The sequence below is a fragment of the Oryzias melastigma genome, linkage group LG5, assembly GCF_002922805.2.
Source record: "Oryzias melastigma strain HK-1 linkage group LG5, ASM292280v2, whole genome shotgun sequence".
NCBI classification, from domain to species: domain Eukaryota; kingdom Metazoa; phylum Chordata; class Actinopteri; order Beloniformes; family Adrianichthyidae; genus Oryzias; species Oryzias melastigma.
Genome location: NC_050516.1, coordinates 14,561,590 through 14,582,642, shown reverse-complemented (window position 1 = coordinate 14,582,642; position 21,053 = coordinate 14,561,590). Strand labels below are relative to the sequence as shown.

The following is a 21,053-nucleotide window of genomic DNA, read 5'->3' as shown; positions in this document are numbered from 1 at the left end:
TAGCTGCTTATTTCTCAACAGAAGTCTAAGGGATTTTGGCTTTTGGGACTAGTAGGTACTTTCTATCTGGAACGCGAGGGGGGAGGGGAGGATCAGTCCAGTTCTCATAGACTGTCAGTGGGTTACACCACAATCTCTAGAGTCTTTGTAAACCACATTTTCATTAAGAAATTATATAAACATGGAAACTGGGAAAAATGATCTCTGATGTTATCCAGAGGACTTTGAATGGAGAAGAATGAATCTTGTAATTGCTCGACCATATTTGATTGGAATTCGCTGAACTTAAAGACAAAAAAGGTTGGACGAGACAAATCAAAGTGAGGGTTTTGTGGGATCCACAAGACTTCATTTTGATGTAAAGATTATGATGTGTTTTTTTTTCTTCTCCTAAATCAACTGGTTCAAATATAACCTTGTAAGATTCACAATAATGAAACTAAGCTGCTAGATTAGCTCCTATGGTGATAAACACCATCACAATAATTCATCCAAATCAGGAATGTCCAAAGTCTGACCCATGGGCCAAATGTGGCCCATGTTCAAATTTTCCCCTTTTTCTCCTTTCATGGTGAAAGGAGAAAAAGGGGAAAATTCATTAATAATATGATGGTTCCTGCGTGGTTTGATTAGTTATAACTCAAGCCATTGCAAACCTGTGGCAACCCCTTTGTGACCCTTCAGTTACACTCACTATCTCAGAGATATGGAGAGAAAGTAGACTCATCCAATTTGTGTGTGCATAATTCTTGATTTGTAACTTAAAGAAAAGATTTTATGCGTAACTATGTGCACTTGCAATTGTATTTTCACCCGTACAAAAATGACAAAATACAATTTACACATGCAAAACTTTCAATTATCGCAATTAAAAACTAACATACAATTCTCTTAAAAGTACGCACAAATCACCCGTTACACATACACAAACCCCCTTTACACGCAGATTCGAGTGTAAATGATGCATTTAAATGCTGCTAATGCCACTTTGAACTTGAATTATTTTGATGCTTTTTAAAGCATCAAAACAGCCGTATAAATAAAGCTTCATTCATAAATTATGAATAATATCAGGTGAAAACTTGACATTTCCCCACTTTCTTAACCCTCATGCTCTCTTATGGGGTCCAGATGACCCCACCCTTACACTGATATGTGATCTCTACCATGCCAAAGACAGACGAAGGTGGACAGGATTTTATATCTTCCACCGACAACAGTGAAGTTAAAAAAAATCCTGGATAAAAAGAGCTCAGTGCACTGTTTTGTGGGGTCCAGATGACCCTGCTTTTAATGTAAATATCCAAGGGTAGCACAAGGGTTAAACAGATATGCCATAAAACTAATATAAAAAAGTCTAAATATACGCTTTCAAAACAACGCTAAAGTTTCTCTATTCTCATCATTCCCTTGCTTCTATGCTTTCCCCTAGCACCTTCGCCATGGAGCTCTTCCATAAGCGCAGGGCAAGTGGAAATTGGGATATTCCTTCAGTGAAATATGTCTGGCTAATATGCAGAGAGACTGTGGCTGTTATCAAGGAGTTCAATGACAAGAGACGCTACCAAATGAGACATGCTAACTACAACAATCTGTCTGGGACTGAATGGGGTGAAAAACTGACAATAATTTTGGTTAAAAACATTTGGATGTATTCGTTTTCAATGTTAAGAAATTAAAACTATCCCAGTGTGAAAACAAACTCATGAAATAGTTCATTCACACATTTTCACATCACCAAATCTGGCCCTCTTTGCAAAAAGTTCTGATCTAAATGATAGCAAGTGATGACGACAAATAGTGTTGACTTTATATTAGTAATGCTTTTAACTAAAGCTGAATATCTGAAATAAAGCCAACATTCTGAACTAAAGAGACTCTGTCCATGGTCTCCAGAGGATCAGATCATCACAACAAGTGAGCTCAACTTTCATTTTGACGAGAAGACAGGCTCGTGTTTCAAAGTATACAGTAGAAAGGAAATATTTATTTCCATCCATTTACTCAAGAGAATAAACGACCAAAACAATAAACCAAAAGAAAATTACCGACATTCCAGAAATAAATGTTACAAAATATTACAGTGACAGGGAAGATTGGGAGTTACAATAATATTAAAAAGACAACAACAAAAACACTATTTTATGCCAAAAAGAAAAAAACTAAATAAGTGGAGAGTCTGCATGAACGAGAAAAGGGGTTTACCTTAAAGCACTTAGTTTTTTATTGATTTTAAAATGTTAGCAGAACAGCAAAATCCAATGTTACAGATCCATAATTTTGTTTAATATCTGAAATCATTTCATTATTCTGCAGATTAATGATCCTCGTCCTTACACTTGTAAAGACATCATTGGTTTATTGCTGCAGTTAAAAAGACTTAAAGTTTTGTTTCAAAATTGCAGGGACTTTTCCATCTTATTTTACAACAAAAATATTAAAAATACATTTTGAAACAGAGTGAGCCTCCTATTTTTCTACCCATCTCTGTTATAACATTTTTTTTTTAGGTAACTGGGAAGTTTGTGGCTTTAACCGTGAACGTGAATTAAAAAAATGACCACAGATCTGCTCCTTAAAACACAGTAGGAATTTAAAATGAAATCAAAGAAAACAAATATGTGCAAACTTACATTTTTTGATTCAAGAACTTGGCAGATGATTTTTCCTGAAATATCATTGAGGCTGTAACAAGCCTAAAATGTTTAGTTGAGAAGCAGACCTACCAGCTGTCTTAGTGTCCAGATTGTGTTTCCTTCAGCCCACATTCTCCTGTCATTCAATAAAAGAAAATAATTCAACAATGCAACAAGTGATCCAATGGACTGAATTCACTGAACCCTAGCTGACTGTTTAGATGTGCACGTTTCAAGAGCTGAAGATTTGAATCTCCCCGTTTCATCCCCTCCATGCAAAACATTTTGAGCACATGCATGTTTGAGTTCATGAGAAAAAAAGTTTGTTTTGAACAAATATTCCAGTTTCTGTCCATAAATGCAAAGAGGAGCACAGCAGAGTTTGTGCTCAGTGAAGAGAGATCAAACGTCTGTTTTGTCATTGCTGTGTTAAGATTAAGGCCAAGTATGTAAGCTGTGTGTGTGGAAAGAGAAGAGTGGGGGGGCACATCCTGCTGATACCCAGCTGTGTCTGCAATTAGCAGGAGGCATGGAATGATGATTGCTGGTGCGGCAACGCTAATGCCGAGTGACAGGCTGCGTTGTGAAGGAGAAGGAAGGCTGCTGAGCGCCATAAAGCAACACTGCTTTTTCTGCCGCACTTTCACCACCACACACACACACACACACACCGCTCAACACAGCCACTCACACACAATGAAATAAACAGCTTGGCAGGGTGGGGGCTCCTTAAATCTGACTGCAGGACATTGTGTGCTTCTGACAAAAGGCTCGTCTAATCTTACCTGTTTCTCCTTTCAGAGCCCACCGCTGGCCTATTCTTGTCTGACCCGCGGTTCTCCGACCAGAGAGCACTGATGACCACACACTGTCGCCATAGTAACTCACGCATGAGCGTGGGACCCCCACCCCCTTTTCCGTAAGGGCTTGGAGAGCACATGGAGCTCTTCAACAAACAGAGATGCTGATGTCATCCGGAAGCTACATCCCACTTCTGACGACATCTGAAACTTTGTCACGGACCTTTGGTCTAAACCAGAGCCTTCCCTGTGGTCCATGAACTCATGCTGGAGTTCTGACACTAAATTTAGACTTCTATATTAAGCAACAGTTCACCGTTGATTGCCTCTTAAAGTGCATGGTGAACAAAAATTAAACCCAGAAAAGAAACAATAGTTAATGAAAGGCTCATTCCAGATCAATCCACCAAGGCCAAAATGATCATCAAAAAAACTCATTAAACTGAAACAAAAATACATATTTTATTTTGAAAATCAAGTGAGGCCTCAATGTCTTCTTTATCCTGGCCTCCATCCATAAACCTCAAATCTCGACAGTCGTTTTTTTTCTCAACTTCACCCTCTGGCCAAAGTGACGTCTTTTTAATGTTGACCATGAAAAGGTCATGTATGCATTAATGAGAGCTGTGCTGGATCACTGTGATGTTCTACATGTGTCACGGCTGCCTCCTGACAAGCATTTAAAAGGAGTAAAAGGGTAACTTGCACCTTTAATTTATTAAATTAAATCCCTTACCAGCTAAATTTAGAACTGTAATTTCTAATATTAAAAATGTACATAATTGTTAAAAAAAGTGCATACTTGATTCTACACTGCTTACCATAAACGTTCAAATAAGAGTTTAACTAAAGGTTCAACATGCAAAAACATAATAACAAATCAGATGTTCATGATTTGCTGAGCTTTTAATTGTTTTTAAAAGATAATTTCAAGTTTCATATCTTTTATTTTTAATAGCTATTTTTTAAATATTGTTTTAATGTTTCCTTCAGCGTTTCCTCAGTTTATACATTTAATTGTTCTAATTGTAGATTACATTAAATGCTTTTTTTCAGGAAAATGTGTACATGTATGATGTTTCTAGTGGGTTTTTTTTTCTTCTTTTATAAACCTTTATCTGAGTAACACCTAGTTAAAAAGATAATCATAAATAGACTTCGATTTGTTTTGGTTAAATGGATTATATCTCAATCTGAAAGGATGTGCAGAAACTGATGTACAACCTTGTTAAGTTTGATGTAAATCTTCCAGCCTGATTCACTCCAGTTCCACTCCAAATCTCCAAACTAACCTGAACTTGACTTTTTACACTATTCAGATTCCCTCCTCTCTGACAGAGAGCATGTCAGCAGTAGTTGTGCGACTGTAAATCTTGTGGTACATCAAGCAGAAATGTGATGTTTTCAAGCAAACAAGAAGCTTTTGGAGTTTTATCCTCAGACTCTGCAGGACTCTTAACAGTTTCGGGGGCTAAGTTTGGTGTGGTTAAATCAGGACTTGGAGAGCAGCGCCGCGCTCAGGTTCTGGGCTCAGTGAGTCACAGCTGTCAACTGTTTTGATTGTGCCGCTGACATAAAAGGCAAACTGTGGCTGAAAATTGACCGCTGTCCGAGCACAGCTGGGCCGGCAACCAAATGGGCTCAGCAGGCGTTTCCTCCGTGCTGCGGCTTAGAAAAGGAGCGCCGGAGCAGAAAGGCAGGGATTCTCACAGGTACATGACAGGAGAAAGGTAAATGTTTATGTCAAACCTGGATTTCTTTTCAGGCCAGCAATCTGGGTCTCTTTCAAAACAGCCTTCTCCATGTAGCAGCAAGTGTTGGCTCAGCGGATAAGAGAGACCCAATAAGGAGCAACTTTATAAAAACACAGCAGCTTGGAGAAGGGATGGCTGCATGATGGGGTGATGGGAGGAGGGGCCGCGGGGCCATGTTGTGAGGAACTAAACAGTTGGAATTACGGTCAGCGACCAGTCATTGAGTAAACATACAATGAGCTACAGAAAAGCTCTGTGGTGGACAATAAAAAGAGAAAAAAAGCTGCCAGCTTCGGGCCCTGAGAAAAGTGAGCCATTCTACTTACAAAGAGCCGCTTAGGGGTGGATTGAGGAGAGAAAAAAGAGGGCTAAAACACTTGTGGGCTCAGGGAACTCTATAGGGGGAATGAAAATGGAATAAGCCAGCAAGCACTTGAGGGTCCCGCCGAGCACCTGAATGGGAGAGAGGGGTGTAGCACCAGAGGGGGGTCTGGGGAAGGTGAATGGCCTTCTTTTTGGGTCCAATTTGTCTCTTTTTACCTCTCTCGCCCTGCTCCGGCTCTGACAGATGTACAAAGAGGGAGCGGCGCTGGGCCACTCATCCACATACACCCATGAGCAGCTGTCACTTTTGTCAGACAAGTTAATCAAACAAATGCCACCGTACCTCCCTTTAACAAGGCAGAGGGGAGGGGGAGCGGAGGGGGGCTGCGAAAGGGTGATAGAGACCCGTGAGATGACATGTGTCCTCGATCAATTCACCCCACCGGCCCTCATCAATAAACCGGCGGGGCGAGACAAAGGAGAAGTCTCCATTAAAGTTGTATTTCCCTCCTTCAGGGATGATCGAGGTTTAGTGTCCTTAGCTGCTTCCTCTCAGAGGCAGAGCCGGGAACGCTGCGAGGATTTAGAGCCAAAAGACCCCAAGGAGGGAAACAAAATGCTCCCTTAGTAATTACTGCGGACACTAAGCTGCTTACCGACTTCATTAAATGGAAGAGAAACCTTTTCAAACATGTTTTCAGCATTCACATACAGTCCATCAAACCATCCTGTGAGACAGGACTTTTGTTATTACTTTAACCATCCTGGTTTTTACCATAACAATCATCATGACCCATCTCTATAAGCCTTATTTTCCTCCCTAATAACTGTGGAATCTTTTTACAGCCATTTTCTTTCAGCCTTAAATGGATTACTGGCTGGCATGGCAAACAACAAGAGAACATCAGCACAGCATGGCAGTGCTGTTGTTTTGGACGAAGCATTAAGTTTATCTGGTTGTTGTGTCTCAGGAGCAGCAGGCTTGCTCGGCAGCAAACACTTTCTGCCACAATACTGATTATTTGACAGAAGAAGCCAAAAGATGAGTCAAAACATTTGTTTCAGATGTGAAAAATATCTGCAGGTGGTTGGTTATCACACTTCCATTTTCAGAAAGCACACCTTCCATATAAAGCTACATTCACACCACCTACGCAAGTTTCTACGACTGTTTTAGGGCTCCATGTACAAAACACCTGGCCATTGAATCAGGGACGCAGATTTGGTAATGACGTATGGATGACGTCTTTTTTAATTCACAAAAATGCCAACCGTTTGAAGAGTGATCATGGAGGAGATCATAGAGGTGGTGCTAGTGAACAGTAGAAAAAGTAAAGTAAAAGAAGCCTTTCCTTGCTTGTCCAGTGGGAACACAGAGAGCTAAATACATAAAAATGCCCAATGTGAAGATAGCATAAAGACCAGTTGACCATTTCAACAATGTGGAGAGTCCTTGTGGGGTTCATCTGTTTGCTGATGACACTGTTCTGTCCACTAATGCAGTTTCATCACACTCTAGTTGGCCCTTTCAATCCTGAATCTTGAGTAAAATTTCTCAAAGACTAAAGTCATGCAGAAAATGAATATAAAGGAATCTCATTAATCCCAAAACACAAAAAGTTTCAGGCTCCACCCCAGTGGCATAGCCAAAAAGTTTGGGGTGGGTTTGAATTCACTGTAGGTTCTTAACCTGAACTCTAAAAACAAGCCTTTGCTTGACAAGCATCATAGGTTGGGGTGGGGCTCTATACAACTCCCCCAGGGGCTGAGACATTCATTATATTGAGGACAAATTTTACACACTAAGCTGTAAAACAGCTAATGGGACTTTAACCTTTGGCATTAAATTAAAGGGGCCGTAACATGATTTTCTTAAGCCTTTCAGAGTAAACTACAACCATAGATATATGATCAAATATTACCTTTGGAACACTATAAATTTAAATTATTCATGAAATATTTGTTACTTATTATGATTTCTTTCCTACCCGGAAGTAAAACGACTTGATTCCTGAAGCTCCACCTGCCAATGCGTGTAGGTATCGCCCATTTCATGACTTCATCCTAGAGCAGGGGTCTGCAACCTACAGCTCCAGAGCCACCTGTGGGTCTTTTACCCCTCCACTGTGTTTCTTTTATTGAAGAAAAAATGTTTCTAAATGTCAAAAAGTAACAGTAGGTGAAGAATTAAGAAAGTAGTGAAGGAGAAAAAGAGTAAACTAACTTAACTTTAACTCACTAACAAACAGTTGAAGGACAGTGTGTATCACAAGTCCAACTACAACACTTCAACACATTTTTGAGCATTCTGTCTGTGTGCTTCCACGCAAACTAATAGCCTCAAGCTAGCATGAGTCTCCGGTTTTCTGATCCAAAGCGGTTTGAATTAATAAATATTAAAGAAGTCAGTTTTATTTGTAAATTATTTTATATAGGTCCTCTACATAAGAAGAATGCTACAAGAACATGCTAAAAAATATATGATCTTCATTGGAGTAGGCTTTTAAAAAGTATGACGAAAAACTTTAGGGTTCTTGTGAACTATTTCCAGCACCTACATTATAAGGATCGTGTCTTTTTCTCCCTGTTGAGGAAGTCCTTTAATTAAATCCCCCACAAAAATAAAAGCGTATTTTTGATCATTATAGGTTCCCAGTGCTGTAAGAAAATGCTAACCATTAAGGCTTTTCATTCAGCACATTTACTTACTTTCAGGGAAATTAAATATGTTTATTAAAATAAATAAAAATCAACGAGTCTGCTCTGTGAATAGTGCATTTGGTGGTACAACTAACCAACAATATTGAAAAATCGAGGGGATCTTAAGCTCCATAAACTGGTGGGTATGGCACAGCTGCAGCTTTCTGCCCTCAGGGGGCGCTCCACTTAGCTGTCATGTAAAACTATGAATAGAATGTACTCCTCTTTCACTTCCTTTAGTTCGTACAAATGGCCATTCTATCCAAATGTGATGTTATTTAAGAATTAGTATGCGAGTCCCTCCTGTGAAATGGTAAATTGTGTAAATGTATATAGTGCTTTTCTATCCTGCTTAATGTCTACGGGGTTTTACAGACAAAGCCCCATTAACCCATAGACACACATATTCACACACTGGTGGCAGATTCGCTGCCTTACACTAGCACCAAACTCAACAACTACAATGTCGGGTTCAGCGCATTGCCCAGGGGGCATTTCAGTACATGGGCAGGAACCGAGATCCTCTCATTGTCAGACCTCCAATTTATAAAACAAATAACGTCACTGCAACACAAAACCTGATTATTCACTACAAAACAATTTGTTCTATTTCCTAAACGTTATATTTTAGAGGTAAATACATTTCTCTTAAAGAATCTAAACTGAGACATTAGTGCAAAGAAGGAATTTATATTTTAAGACATGTCAGTAATGCGTCCTGTTTTGAAATAAGTAAACGTATTGTATGAAATAGATGTTTTACCACACTACCCATCACCGCTGCTTTACAGACAGTGGATTTTGTCCAGTCTTTGAGATTTCCACTGACATTTTGTTTGTTTTGTCATTGTAGTCGGCCGGTCAATCCAGGATGTTCACATTTGTTGGAGCACATCACTTTTTTGTACCTGATGATGCCAAACCTTAAGTTAATAATCAAGCATCCCGATGATTTCCAGTTAGCATCCAGTCGTTTGTACTTTGAGAGTTTCACAGTCTTTTCCTTAAGGTACCGAGTTCTAAAAGGAGATGGAGGGGAAAAGAGACAAATCTGTCATCTATCCAGTCCATATTTAAAACTAAACTCATTTTTATAGCCAAGTTTTTACTCACATGAGACTTTGCTCCAGCTTTACATTCAACTTTTATTGTACGTTTTTACTCTCAATGTTTTCTTCCATCATGTTCTTATCTTCTTGCTCTTGTTTATTTTGCTTTTATCTTTGTATTTACTATTTATTAAATTATATTTTATTATGTTTTAGCTTTTAATGTACAGTGCTTTGTTCAACTTTACATTGTGTTAAAGCGCTTCATAAATAAAGTTGATGATGATGATGAGTCTGATGAGAATTTTGGAAACTTTCACAGCTTTGCTGCTTTAAGAGTATGAAAATCCCATGCAGAAGACGACATATGACTGGCTTGTAGAGCTGTGGGGGGAGGGAGGGGCCCTGCGTGCTGCCTGAGCTCGCTGTAATTAAACTGTTCACTTGGCGCGGCTGTGGGCTGGCAGTTCATGACCGGAGACGGCAAAGTGGTGAAGCGTCCTCGGACAGCCAAGTGACAGCAGGCCCATCAGCCGGCTGGCAGTCTCTGCCGCCCCCGCACACACTAACCACCCGCCCACCGTGAGCCCAGCGGCGGACAGAACAACCAGAAATCCTCCAATCTCAGGCCCTTTGTGACCCCCCGACCTTCGTGCTCTAGAGCAGCCGTTCAGCTGGCGAGCGGGGGGGAGAGGAAGAGTTTGGTCACACTGAAGCACGGCTCTGAGGGTCTGAGAAGGTCGCCGGAAATACTTCAATCAATCAATGAGCCGCTCTCCTAATCCCACAGGCGCAGCAGATTAAGTGTATAATTGACCCATGTAATCCCAGGATCCTCAGCTCCAGGGGGTGGAGGTGTTCAGCAGCAACATTGTGGTCTTCCTCGCCTGTCCGGCTCTTCATCATCTCCATTCGTCCTACGTGACTCTGAGACTGAGGCCTGCCTGCGACTGAGCGTGCACACACGTGTGCATGTGTATGGGGGGGTATCGGTGCAGGGCTGGATTTGGCTCAGACTAAAGACACGGCTTTTTTAATCAATGATCCCAGGCTGTGTATGTTAAGCTCTCACCCCCCTGCCCCCTCAGTATCATTTAAGCACATCTGTTTTAATCTGAGGCTCTTCAACCACTCTCGCAGGAGCTTGGAGGGGGGGATTAATTTCTGCCTGCTCCTCTGACACATGCACGCAAACACAGCGATCTTATGGAACTGGACCTGAGCTGCAGAAAACTTTGTAGGAAACGCCCTAGCAGTTTCTGTCGGAAACTGGGGATCAAACTTAGAATGTGGAGTAAAAGGATCCCGTCATGTTGATTTGAAGGAAATCTTTCCTCTATCGAAGAGACGACCTAAAGAATAGTGACTTTTGATAAAATAAAAATCAACTTAACTTTAGAAAACTCAAATTCACCTGTGGGACCACAAACTTTAGGAACAGGAAACACATCAAGGTGTTAAAATGTAAAAATAATCCAGAGCACAGATCAGGATCCAGGTCATGGAATGCTTGTGATGTTTGTGACACACTTTTATCAAAAGAAAAAATAAATTAACAAAAGTTATCTAAACACAAATCAGATCATTCACATTATATATCATATCAATAAGTTCACTAAAATATTGAACATCTGCAAATATTCCAACCATTGTCATATTTGTATTTATAGTCAACTAATTAAGTAAAAATCTGAGAAACAAGTAGATTGAGATTTTCTGGTTCTTCTGTTGGTTTATTCAGCTTGATTTCATTCATCCGCTTCAAATGCAGATTTCTTAAAGTCCCTCTCTAACTATATTATTTTCTATTGTAAAATCGCTCCCAGTGGTCTCAGTTATGATTATGCACACTTTGTTTTTGCAGTCATTATTGTGTGTCTACTGTCTGTAAATAAGGATTATTCTGTTTCTTTTGACCTTTAGAAGTTTGTGGTTCGTATACGTAGTAAATGTGTATTCTGCTGCAACAGCTAAATTTCCCAGCTTGTGATGAATAAAGTATTTCTATTCTATTCTATTACAGCCAAAATAAAAAGGCCTGCTTCGTTTTTATGATATAATTTCTTCAGAGCAGCAGTAGCTCATTAGAAATTCCCCTAAGTCATGGTGCGGAAGATAGCCTCAGCTGATTTCCCATCATCCCTTTGTTTACACTCTCCCCCATTAGCTTATAACTCCCCCAGAACCATAAGCTAACATTAGCAAACAAATAATTGTAATTATTTTAAACTTTTCCTTGTTCAGCAGATGTTTATGTTTTTCTCTTGACTTTAAATTTTACATTTCTCTTATAGTATTTCAGACTTTAAGTGTTTAAAAAATGAAAGATTTAGAATATAATTTTTTTTTGTTGTTGACTTTGTCCTTTCAGAGCATTTTTACGTCTCTGAACGGGACAATTAAGTGTTAGCTTATTTGGGCATTATACTAATTTTAGCTTTCTTTAATAAAACTATCTGTTTATTTTTTTATAATTACACTATTATTTACATAAATATTGATATTATTTCAGTTAATTTCACATTTTTCAGTTGATTAGCATTTATTGTAACAAATGTGATATTAAATGTCAGACTTTTGCAATAAAGTCTGATTTTTTTTCTACGTTTTCCCCGCTTTTCACAGATTTTAGTTAATTTGGCATAAAAGGAGCTACTTTAAAGTTTTATCAAATGTTTGATTTTTGATTCAACATCATACTATTCAGCCTTCAGATTTTTACAGAAATAGACACTTGATTGAAAAAGCACTTACAGAAGACAGAAAAACACAACATTAAATAAAGTTGGTTTTTTTTAATTTCATTTTCATCATGCTGTCACTCAGAGCACAACAGATGCATAACTGTTTATTCATGTCTTAAATAAAAAAAAATATTTGGTTAAAAGACGGTCTAAAAATGCACATCAAACTCAGAGGCTGCATATTTCCAGCACATGCAGCCCTGCAGCGGCTTTATGCAAAAACAAGGCTCCAAAAGCCCAGATATGTCAGCAGTGGGTCTGCAGGTAACACTTCTAGCTGTTTGTGTCAAACTGCATGTGACAACAGTCAGAATGAGGCTGCACACATCTGACATGCCTGGAAAAAAAAGCTTATGCAGTTCAAATAAAAAAGAGCAAAACTGCCAAAGGACAGAACGACAGCTCTGGGGAGATGTGGCTCTCTCGACAGGTGAGTGAAAGATAAAGTTTCAGGTCAGAGCAGCAGAAACACATGCAAGAAAAAGACATTTTCCACAGAAGGTCTGTGATTGTCTGCAGCAAAATGTTAGTATTCAGGGTGTGGTGGGGTCACATCAGGCTTAGAGCTGAGCAACAAATGCAGATTTCCAAAGCAATGCTAAGGAGAAGAAGGCTACAAATTTGTTAATGCGTTACAGCAGTAAAGCGTTCCTTTATTCAGTCTTTTATTGTTATTTATTCCGCTATGATTTGCCTTTTAGGATGAAATGTCTGTTCTTGTTTCCGTATTTTGTTAAATATTTTTCTCACAAAGTCAGACTTTTCCTCCAGTGGGACTTAAAGTGAGGCAACAAAGTATTTAGTCAGCCACCAATTGTGCAAGCTCTCCCACTTAGAAAGATGAGACAGAAATGTAATTTTTATCATATTATGAGAGAGAAAATTAGAAAAAAAATCCAGAAAATCACATTGTCTGATTTTTAAAGTATGTATTTGTAAATTGTGGTGGAAAATAAGTATTTGGTCTCCGACAAAGAAGCAAAATTTCTGTCTCTCACAGACCTGTAGCTTCTCCTGTAAGAGGATCCTCTGTCCTCCACTCGTTACCTGTATTAATGACACCTGTTTGAACTCGTTATGTATATTAAAGACACCTGTCCACAACCTCAAAAACCTCACAAGACCAAAGACATGTCTAAGGACAACAAAAACAGACGGAATCTGCATTAGATAAGCAGGTTGGTGTGAAGAAATCAACTGTGGGAGCAATTATTAGGAAATAGACGACAGACAAGAACACTGATAGTCGTCCTTCATCTGGGGCTCCCCGAAAGATCTCACCCTGTGGGATCAAGATGACCAAAAGAAGCAAGCAAAAATCCCAGAAGCACACGGGTGGACCTAGTGAATGACCTGCAGAGAGCTGGGACCAAAGGAACAAATGCTACCATCAGTAACACACACAACGCCACCTGGAACTCAAATTCCCAGCAAAAGTCCCAAAACAGCACATTCCACCATAATGTACAAAGAAATTCTTTAAAAATCAGACGATGTCTGACGATTTCTGGATTTGTTTTCTCCTCATTTTATCTTATAGTTGAGGTTTACCTATGATGAAAATTACAGGCCTCTCTCATCTTTTTAAGTGGGAGAACTTGCTCAATTAGTTGCTGATCAAATACTGTTTTGACCCACTGTATATATTCTTCTTCTTTATTATGTATTTTTTGACTACTGTGACTTTTACTCCAGAGTGACTTATAGTCTTGGTCAGATTAACATGAACTGAAAACCTCATAGCTTCTTCATTGTGGTTGGTAGTGTTCCACAGAAATGCTCCTGAAGGTTTTCAGTCTGGAAAGAGTTGGACTCTGGGAGGAGCAGCAGCTCAGAGTGTGAGGAGGCGGGGGAATCACTCCGACTTTAATCCGGACACCTGCCTTCAGAGGATGATTCCAGATGTGTGATTGGATTGTTGTGATGAAACCAAATCTGGTTTAAAGAGCAAAGAGCTGCACACTCTGTGCTGCTGATGGAAAAAGAACAGGTGGGAAGTTTCCCCCTCTGAGCCTGATGACGAGAGAACTGGGTCACATATGAAACTGTCCTCCACAGACACCCCCCCCCCGATCGATCTGTGTCAGCATGTATTAATACTCCCCCGTGTCTGAGATGATTATTCATTTCCAAAGAGCACATATGGCCCTTCCTCACGTCACTATAGAAGTCATTTTGTGAGCACTGACACATATTGGATATAGAAATTAAGAGGCTAGTGTGGCATAATCTGCTTATCACGGATGATACTGTTCTTGAGATAAATGCAGTTAAAGCAACACAAAATCTCAGGAAAATACCTGAGCGGTCTGCAAACGAGGTTTTGTGAAGGCGTGTTTTTGGGTTTGAGGAGGAGCGGGCTGCTGTTCATCTGCAGATTTAGCAAAAACGTGTGAAACAAAACACTCTTGAGGACTTAACGTCTTGATGTGATTTGTCATGTAATCTCTTTATGAGCGCTTCCTTTCATTCTTTCATTTCTACACCGTCGGCCTCCCAAGGGATTTACAGATTTTAATCTCGTCAAACAGAGAAAAAAGAAAATAACCTTTTCAGAGAAACAAAACAGAAAACTCTTTTGGTCCTCCAAACACTTGAAAACAGGCTGAACAAGTTCTCAGCTGTTGTTGTTTAATGTTGCTTTTTTACCTCTTCATTTGTTTGAAATAAACCACAAGTTGAGAAGGAGCAAAAACAAGATCGCAGAGCGAGTGGTTAGTTAAGCACGATGACACAAACGTGGGAAATAGAAACCCGCCGTTCCTGACAGAACGTCTCCGTGGAGGAGCCTCTTCAGCGTGAGGACGCAGCGACCGTAATCCTCTCCAAGGAGGCAGACCAAACCCAAGGAAGACGACAAAGCAAAGATTAGCTGGAGCCCATCTTGACCTCGTTTTGACGAGACTCCCCAGCGTCAGTGTCTGCTTTGGTGGCTCGCCACACTGCAGCTCATCAACTGAAGGTGCAACAACTCATCAATCTACATGCATAAATGGATTTAATGAAGATGGATGAACTGACTGATCCCACGCTGGGAGGAAGAACTGCCGAGGTGACGCCACTAAGGAGACCAGGAGCAAAGAGGAGTGAAGATGAGTCAGTGTCTCATCGTGCACATCAGAAAACAGCTTTTCCATGAAAATCAAAGCAGAATTTATTAAAGCGTCAAGCAGCGTTAAAAGGCCCTGGCCACTTTTACGCCCCTGCAGCACCCTAACAAACCTCTTCTCTGCCCAGGTCTTTAATCTCTCCAAAATTGTATATTTTCTTATAGGAACATATCGTTTTATCAGTAAATTCAGTAAGTGGGCATGTGGCAGAATTCATAATCGAAAGGTGGCAGTCACATTTTTTTTTTTACACACTGCAAGGTGGCCGGGGAGGTTTTAAGAAAAAGTTCAAATGTTACGGCGGCCATAGAATTGTTCTCTAAAAGTTGACATTGGTCAGTGGCCGCCAGGGCACCTATCGAGGTCGCACGATGGCAGTCCATTTACAGGAAGGGATGACGCCATTGCAAAATCGGGCGACAGCTGAGCAGCCTCAGGGCAGATCGCCGGGCGGCAGCAGCTCTGACTGGACAATGTGTAAATGTTTCTGGACGGCGGTCGGATATGTCAAGTGCCACCAGCCGCCCAGTAGCCTGGGGGTATATAAAAAAAAGGCCATTCTGCAAGTTTAAGGCCACCATCAGCATTCATGACCACACCAACAATTTTCAAAAAACTGGGCAGCGGCACAAAATCTTGAAGATACTTCAGTCACCATCGTGTGGTGACAGATGAATTTCAGTGATGGAAGCTCAATTTGATATTCTTACCTTAAATTTGAGCAGAATTAAGGCTAGCACTGACGGTTTTAACTCTAAACTTTCTTCAACATATTCACATTTAGGTCCGCATCTGCTCTGCAAGACAAACTTGTGAGAGCTTGGACTGGGAAGCATTATGATTGACCACCTGCTGACAGAGCTTTGGTTTGAGACAAAGATCTTTAAATAACGAAGAGAATCAGAGCTGAAGAAAACATGTTGACTGTTTACAGCTGAGCTCAGAGATTAAGCAGCAGTTTGGTTCTGGATTACAGATTTGATCTTCCCTGAGTGCAAACACAAACAGGCCACTTCAGCTTGAACTTGTGTTCCTCTGATGATTGTTTTATAACTTTCAGTCAAAAGGCCATAACTTGTCTTACACTTGTGTTTTAAGTGTTTGACTTTTTTATTTTTGAGAGATTTTATTTTATAGTCAGCTGGAGGACAAATCAAGTTCTCTGCTTGTTNNGAAAACTCATTGATTGATCTCTCATGCAAAATGATCCGATGCTAGTTTTATTATAAATGAAATATTGTGTGCAGTGTTTTTCATTTAAAAAAGCTAGAAGCCAGTTTTAAATTACCGGGAGATGAACTGTCGAAGAGTTCTGCTTAAAATCTAATCAGTTCTTTGTTAAAAATCCAAATTCTCGGCTCCTATAAATATTTTCTGATAAAAATGAGAAAAGTGGAGTTTGTCTGTGTTTTTTAGGAGAAGGCTCTGGTGACCCCAATGTGCCTTAAGAATGAAATGAAAATGAACTTCTTCCAGATTAAAAGTGTGGAGGGTTTCTCTGAGGAACATGATGTACAAGACCAGAGTGAGTCTGTTCACCTGTTTATAAGTATGTTTTTTTTAATTAAACAAAGCACATTCTAGTAAAAGCCAATGGAATAAAAGGGTTAAATGTAAACAAATCAACAAGACTTTATGACAAACTATCATGTTTTAAAGGCTTAAAGTCACAACACTTAACATGAATTTCACATCAAAGATAAAAAAAGATCAAATTACTGACTTTATGATTCTTAACTTGTCAGAAAAAGACTGTTTTTAATTATATAGTTGTTGTGCATAAAATACAGTCATGTTAAACCATTCTGATATAGAATCTGTATTTCAAAACTTTTTAAACTTCTTTATTTTCAAACTTCTCTGAACTTTTCAGAACTAAGATGTCCAGCTGATTATGCACAGAACCAGCTTAGACTGTTTAAGTGAAACCGATTATGCTAATGCGTTTTGATGAATCTAACAAGTTTCAGCTTAAAGCAGTTTGGCGGCTTCAGCTGCACCGTTCAGTGAGAGCAGGAGTTGATGCTCAGAGTCTGCGCAGGCTGGAATAAACACGTCCTTAAGCCGCCTGACAAAGTGATCTATTGTGCTGCTTTTCCGCTGCGTTCACTGATGTTTGCAGACTCCTTAAAGGAGAGCTCCGCTCTAATCCTTCCTCAAGATCCGCACAGACAAAGGAGGAGAGATGGAGCCCCGTCCACAGAGCGCTGCAGCCGGTCTGCGGAGAAATTATCTGTTTTGACCCGGGGGTGGGGGTTTGGAGGGGTGGGCTCAGCGAATTAGAGACTATTTGCTTGTTTAAACTTATCTAAAAAAAGGGAGGGGGGCAAGTTGATTACTTCGAGCAGATTAAAGTTTTTGGTTCTGGGGGAGATGGTGCTTTGTTAAGAAAAACAAAGACTTCCTTAAAAAATGTAAAATTTTGACCAAATAATATAAAACGAAAAAAAAATTAGGCTTTTATTCTGAAACTATATTGCTTAAAATACACAAATTCATTGGCAAATATGTTTAGAGTTGCTGGACATTTTAAACTAAGTATGAAAAAAGAAGGAACAACAGAAATCCCCCCCCACACCCACCTCCCCAACCAAGTGCTAAGGAACAACACAACACTGACAGAGACTAATGAGCCCCGGGGCAAAAAGATCTGGTGGTTCCCCCACCAGCCCCAACAAATGAACAGCCAAGCATGTCTACGAGAAGATCATATTGGTGGAGAAGGATTGAAAACTCTCTGACCTATTTTTGAGAAAGTTCCTGCACCTCATTAAGGAAACATCCTCAATTCTGGTGAAGTCGCACATGAATGACATCAGTGACTTTTTGGCTTTCAAGAATCAGAGAAAAACTTAAGCTATGTTCACATCGCCCTCGGCGACGCACATTCACAGAGTCAATTCTAAGAAAAGACGCGTAATTGCACATTTCAGGTTTCCACATTCAAAACTTTCAACTGTAGCTATACACGTATTTTTTTTACCATTTTTGGTTCTATCTACAAAACGCACAGCCACTGAACACATGTTGAAATGTAAAACCAGATTGAACTTGGACTAATCAGGTACTCGAATGGATGACGTCCCCTTTTACTCACTGAAGTGCCAACAGTTTGAAAAGTGATCATGAAGAAGGAATTAATAATTGTGGTTTGTGCCCGACTGGAATTATATGACCCAAGTCTTTCATATATTGGAATAGAGCTGTGAAAGAAAAAGCCTGAAGCAAGATTCACAACATTTGCACCATTTCAACATTTTGCATCAAGTCTCTTCCAACTGTAGGTGAACAAGTGCTAGTAAACACTAGAAAAAGTATAAGAAGCCTCTCCCTGCTTGTCCAGTGTGAACACCATGTGGTATACTCACATTTAAGAACCCATGTTTAGCATATTCTTGAACGTGGATCACATGCCCAGTGTGTCTATAGCTTTACAGCTGCCATTCTGTCAATGTCTAAGCCAGCATTGTAAATATGTTGAGTAGAAAGATCTCTTCTGGAAATTAAAGCTCCTCGAGCTTTAACAAACCTTCCACTGGTAACATTGAGAAATGGGTCTCTAGTGCTTTTAGTTTACGTTTTTTTTTTTCTTTTTCCTTAATTTCCTTCATTGTCCATTATGTTTGAGTTTAGACTGGTAACTAGTGCTAGTTCAGTTTGTGTGTTATTATTTAACCTTTCAATAGTTTCATGTAGGCGGCACCAGACCTCTTACTCTGTTATTTCTTACAAAGCCTCCAGTTCTTTTCAGTTGCTTCTTTTTCAATGCATAGTATTGTATTAATACAGCACATAACACCCACTATAAAACAAAGGTCCAGTTCTTTATTCAGATTGTTAAACATAAGCATCCTAAAGGGCTTCATTAGTGATGCAGTGACGAGTGACTCCCATTTTTCTCCTACTGGTGTCTGATGTTTGTTTTTTCTCTTGCGTTTTCTCAAACCTGCCTTCTTGTTACTGCTCACCTGAAAGTCTTCAACAAATCTTTGAGCTTTGTAATGTTTTCAATAGATCTCTCTCACAAAGATCCTTTTCCTGTTAAGATGAACCCTGTCGGGTTTCACCCCACCAATTCTTCCTATTCTCAACTTCCTCTTGCTTGTCGACAGACTCATTTTGTCACGGTTGTCTTTAGTTTTTGGTAAACTTCACTTTGTGTAAGAGAGCATACCTCCTGAAGGAATATATACTCCAAAAATGAATAACAGCACATATCTTTCTGACAGAATCATTTTCAGAAACAAAGCCTCTTGTTTCATTGCTTTCCACCAGGGTCTGGAAGAGGAGCCAGCTACAAGAAGAGTCATAAACAGACTGACAAACTCAGCTTTACCATCCGCGTTTTAGAGAATCACAAACATAAGAGCTCCATAGAAACCAAGAACGAATCCATCACTCATCTATGGATGAAGAGCCCCCCCCCGCAGTACAGAAGACATTGCAGCTCGTTTACTTACATCAAATATTCTCTCTACGTACACCTCCTCGTTGACTTTCTCCCGCAGCATGTCCTGGGAGTGACGGACAAACGTCACGTAGCTGTCAGCAACGTCCATCCCCGGCTTCTGCAAACAGAGAGGCAGAGAATCAGTCACAGTCTCTCATACATTGTTTTCCCATTTACCAATAAAAAGAAACATTTTTCTTGTCTTTACGCCTAATCATGGTTCTCACTAGAGGTGTAGGGAAAAAATGTATATATCGTGTTATTTCATTTGGTCAAATTATATCAAATTAAAATGTTGGCAAGACGATAATTAATTAATTATTTATGAGTGAAGGTTGTTGCAGTGCTTAGAGTTGTGATCATTAAATAAAATAAATAAATGCATTAAAATTCAGGTAGAGTTTTTATTCTAAGTCGTACTCTAAAATCATTGTGAAAAATTGTTTCCCGTACAGTCCTATCACGATATGTATCATAACGTGATTCATAACAGGTATTGTATCGCCAGACTCTTACTAATACACACCCCTAGTTATCACAGATAGAGAGCTCAAAGAAGTCCAGCGCTCTATAGAATAACATTTTTTAACTCTACAAGGACATATGTCACACCACCGTGTAGATCTGCACTCTGGTTTCCAATCCCTGCTGCACCAGATTCAAAGCTCTGACTCTCACCTACAGACTAGTCACCTCAAGAACAGTTTCATACCTAAACACTCCTCCTGGTCTACAACACCTCCCTTCTCAATAGCAGCTGGTTGTGTTTTCAGGATGCAGCAGAAGATCATACAGCTATTCAGGTCTGTGATCCAGCATGGAGGGATGGACCTCTGCAGCAGAGCTGCTTCACCATCAATGTATATATATATGAAAAAACAACTAAAATGACCTTTTCTATAGCTTGATGTGACTTGAATAAATATATTGATACTGTGACATCTTTAGTGGTTGAGGTGCATTCATTTCTGATATTCTGCACCATACAAGTGCAATAAAAAAGTATTTTGTTTTAGCTGAATGACTACACGTATGTAATATGTGATTTCTCTATCTTACATTTATGGACTAGTACTTCAATACACAATCAATTTTGGAGTGAGTCATCTCCAGTGTGTGTTCTGTTGGAGGTTGGTGATTCTTCCTGTAATTCATTAGGACAAATGGTTGGATGGTTTTTGATTTCAACTATTATAATGCGATCAAAATGTCTCTGCATTCCGTTGGGTTTCTGCTTGTATGGTTACGGAGAGCTCTAACAGTCAGTTAGAAAGCCTCAGAGAGGGGCAACTGGGCAGTCGTGTTTCTCACCACGCTCTCAACACAGAGCCTGCCTTGGCTTTGCCCCTACAGTCTGGGCATGTGCAAACGGAATGTAGTCAGAGCAGACATGCAGTTTGCTCTAACGGGGGGAGCAGATTGTTAGGAGGCCTGCCACTCTGACGTCTGAAATATTCACTGAGGACAACACAAACGGAGAAAGCAC

General features: G+C 39.8%; 1 protein-coding gene across 18 annotated transcripts in view; it reads right to left on the bottom strand.

Annotated features, from left to right (window-relative positions):
• Positions 1-21,053, bottom strand: part of cadpsa (Ca2+-dependent activator protein for secretion a) — a 121,418-nt gene that overhangs the window by 13,416 nt on the left and 86,949 nt on the right. For all 18 annotated transcript variants that reach the window (XM_036211913.1, XM_036211919.1, XM_036211915.1 and 15 more), the window contains one exon: positions 19,578-19,685. In XM_036211913.1, coding sequence (XP_036067806.1) covers positions 19,578-19,685 — 108 coding nt within the window. The remainder of the gene's footprint in view (positions 1-19,577; positions 19,686-21,053) is intronic.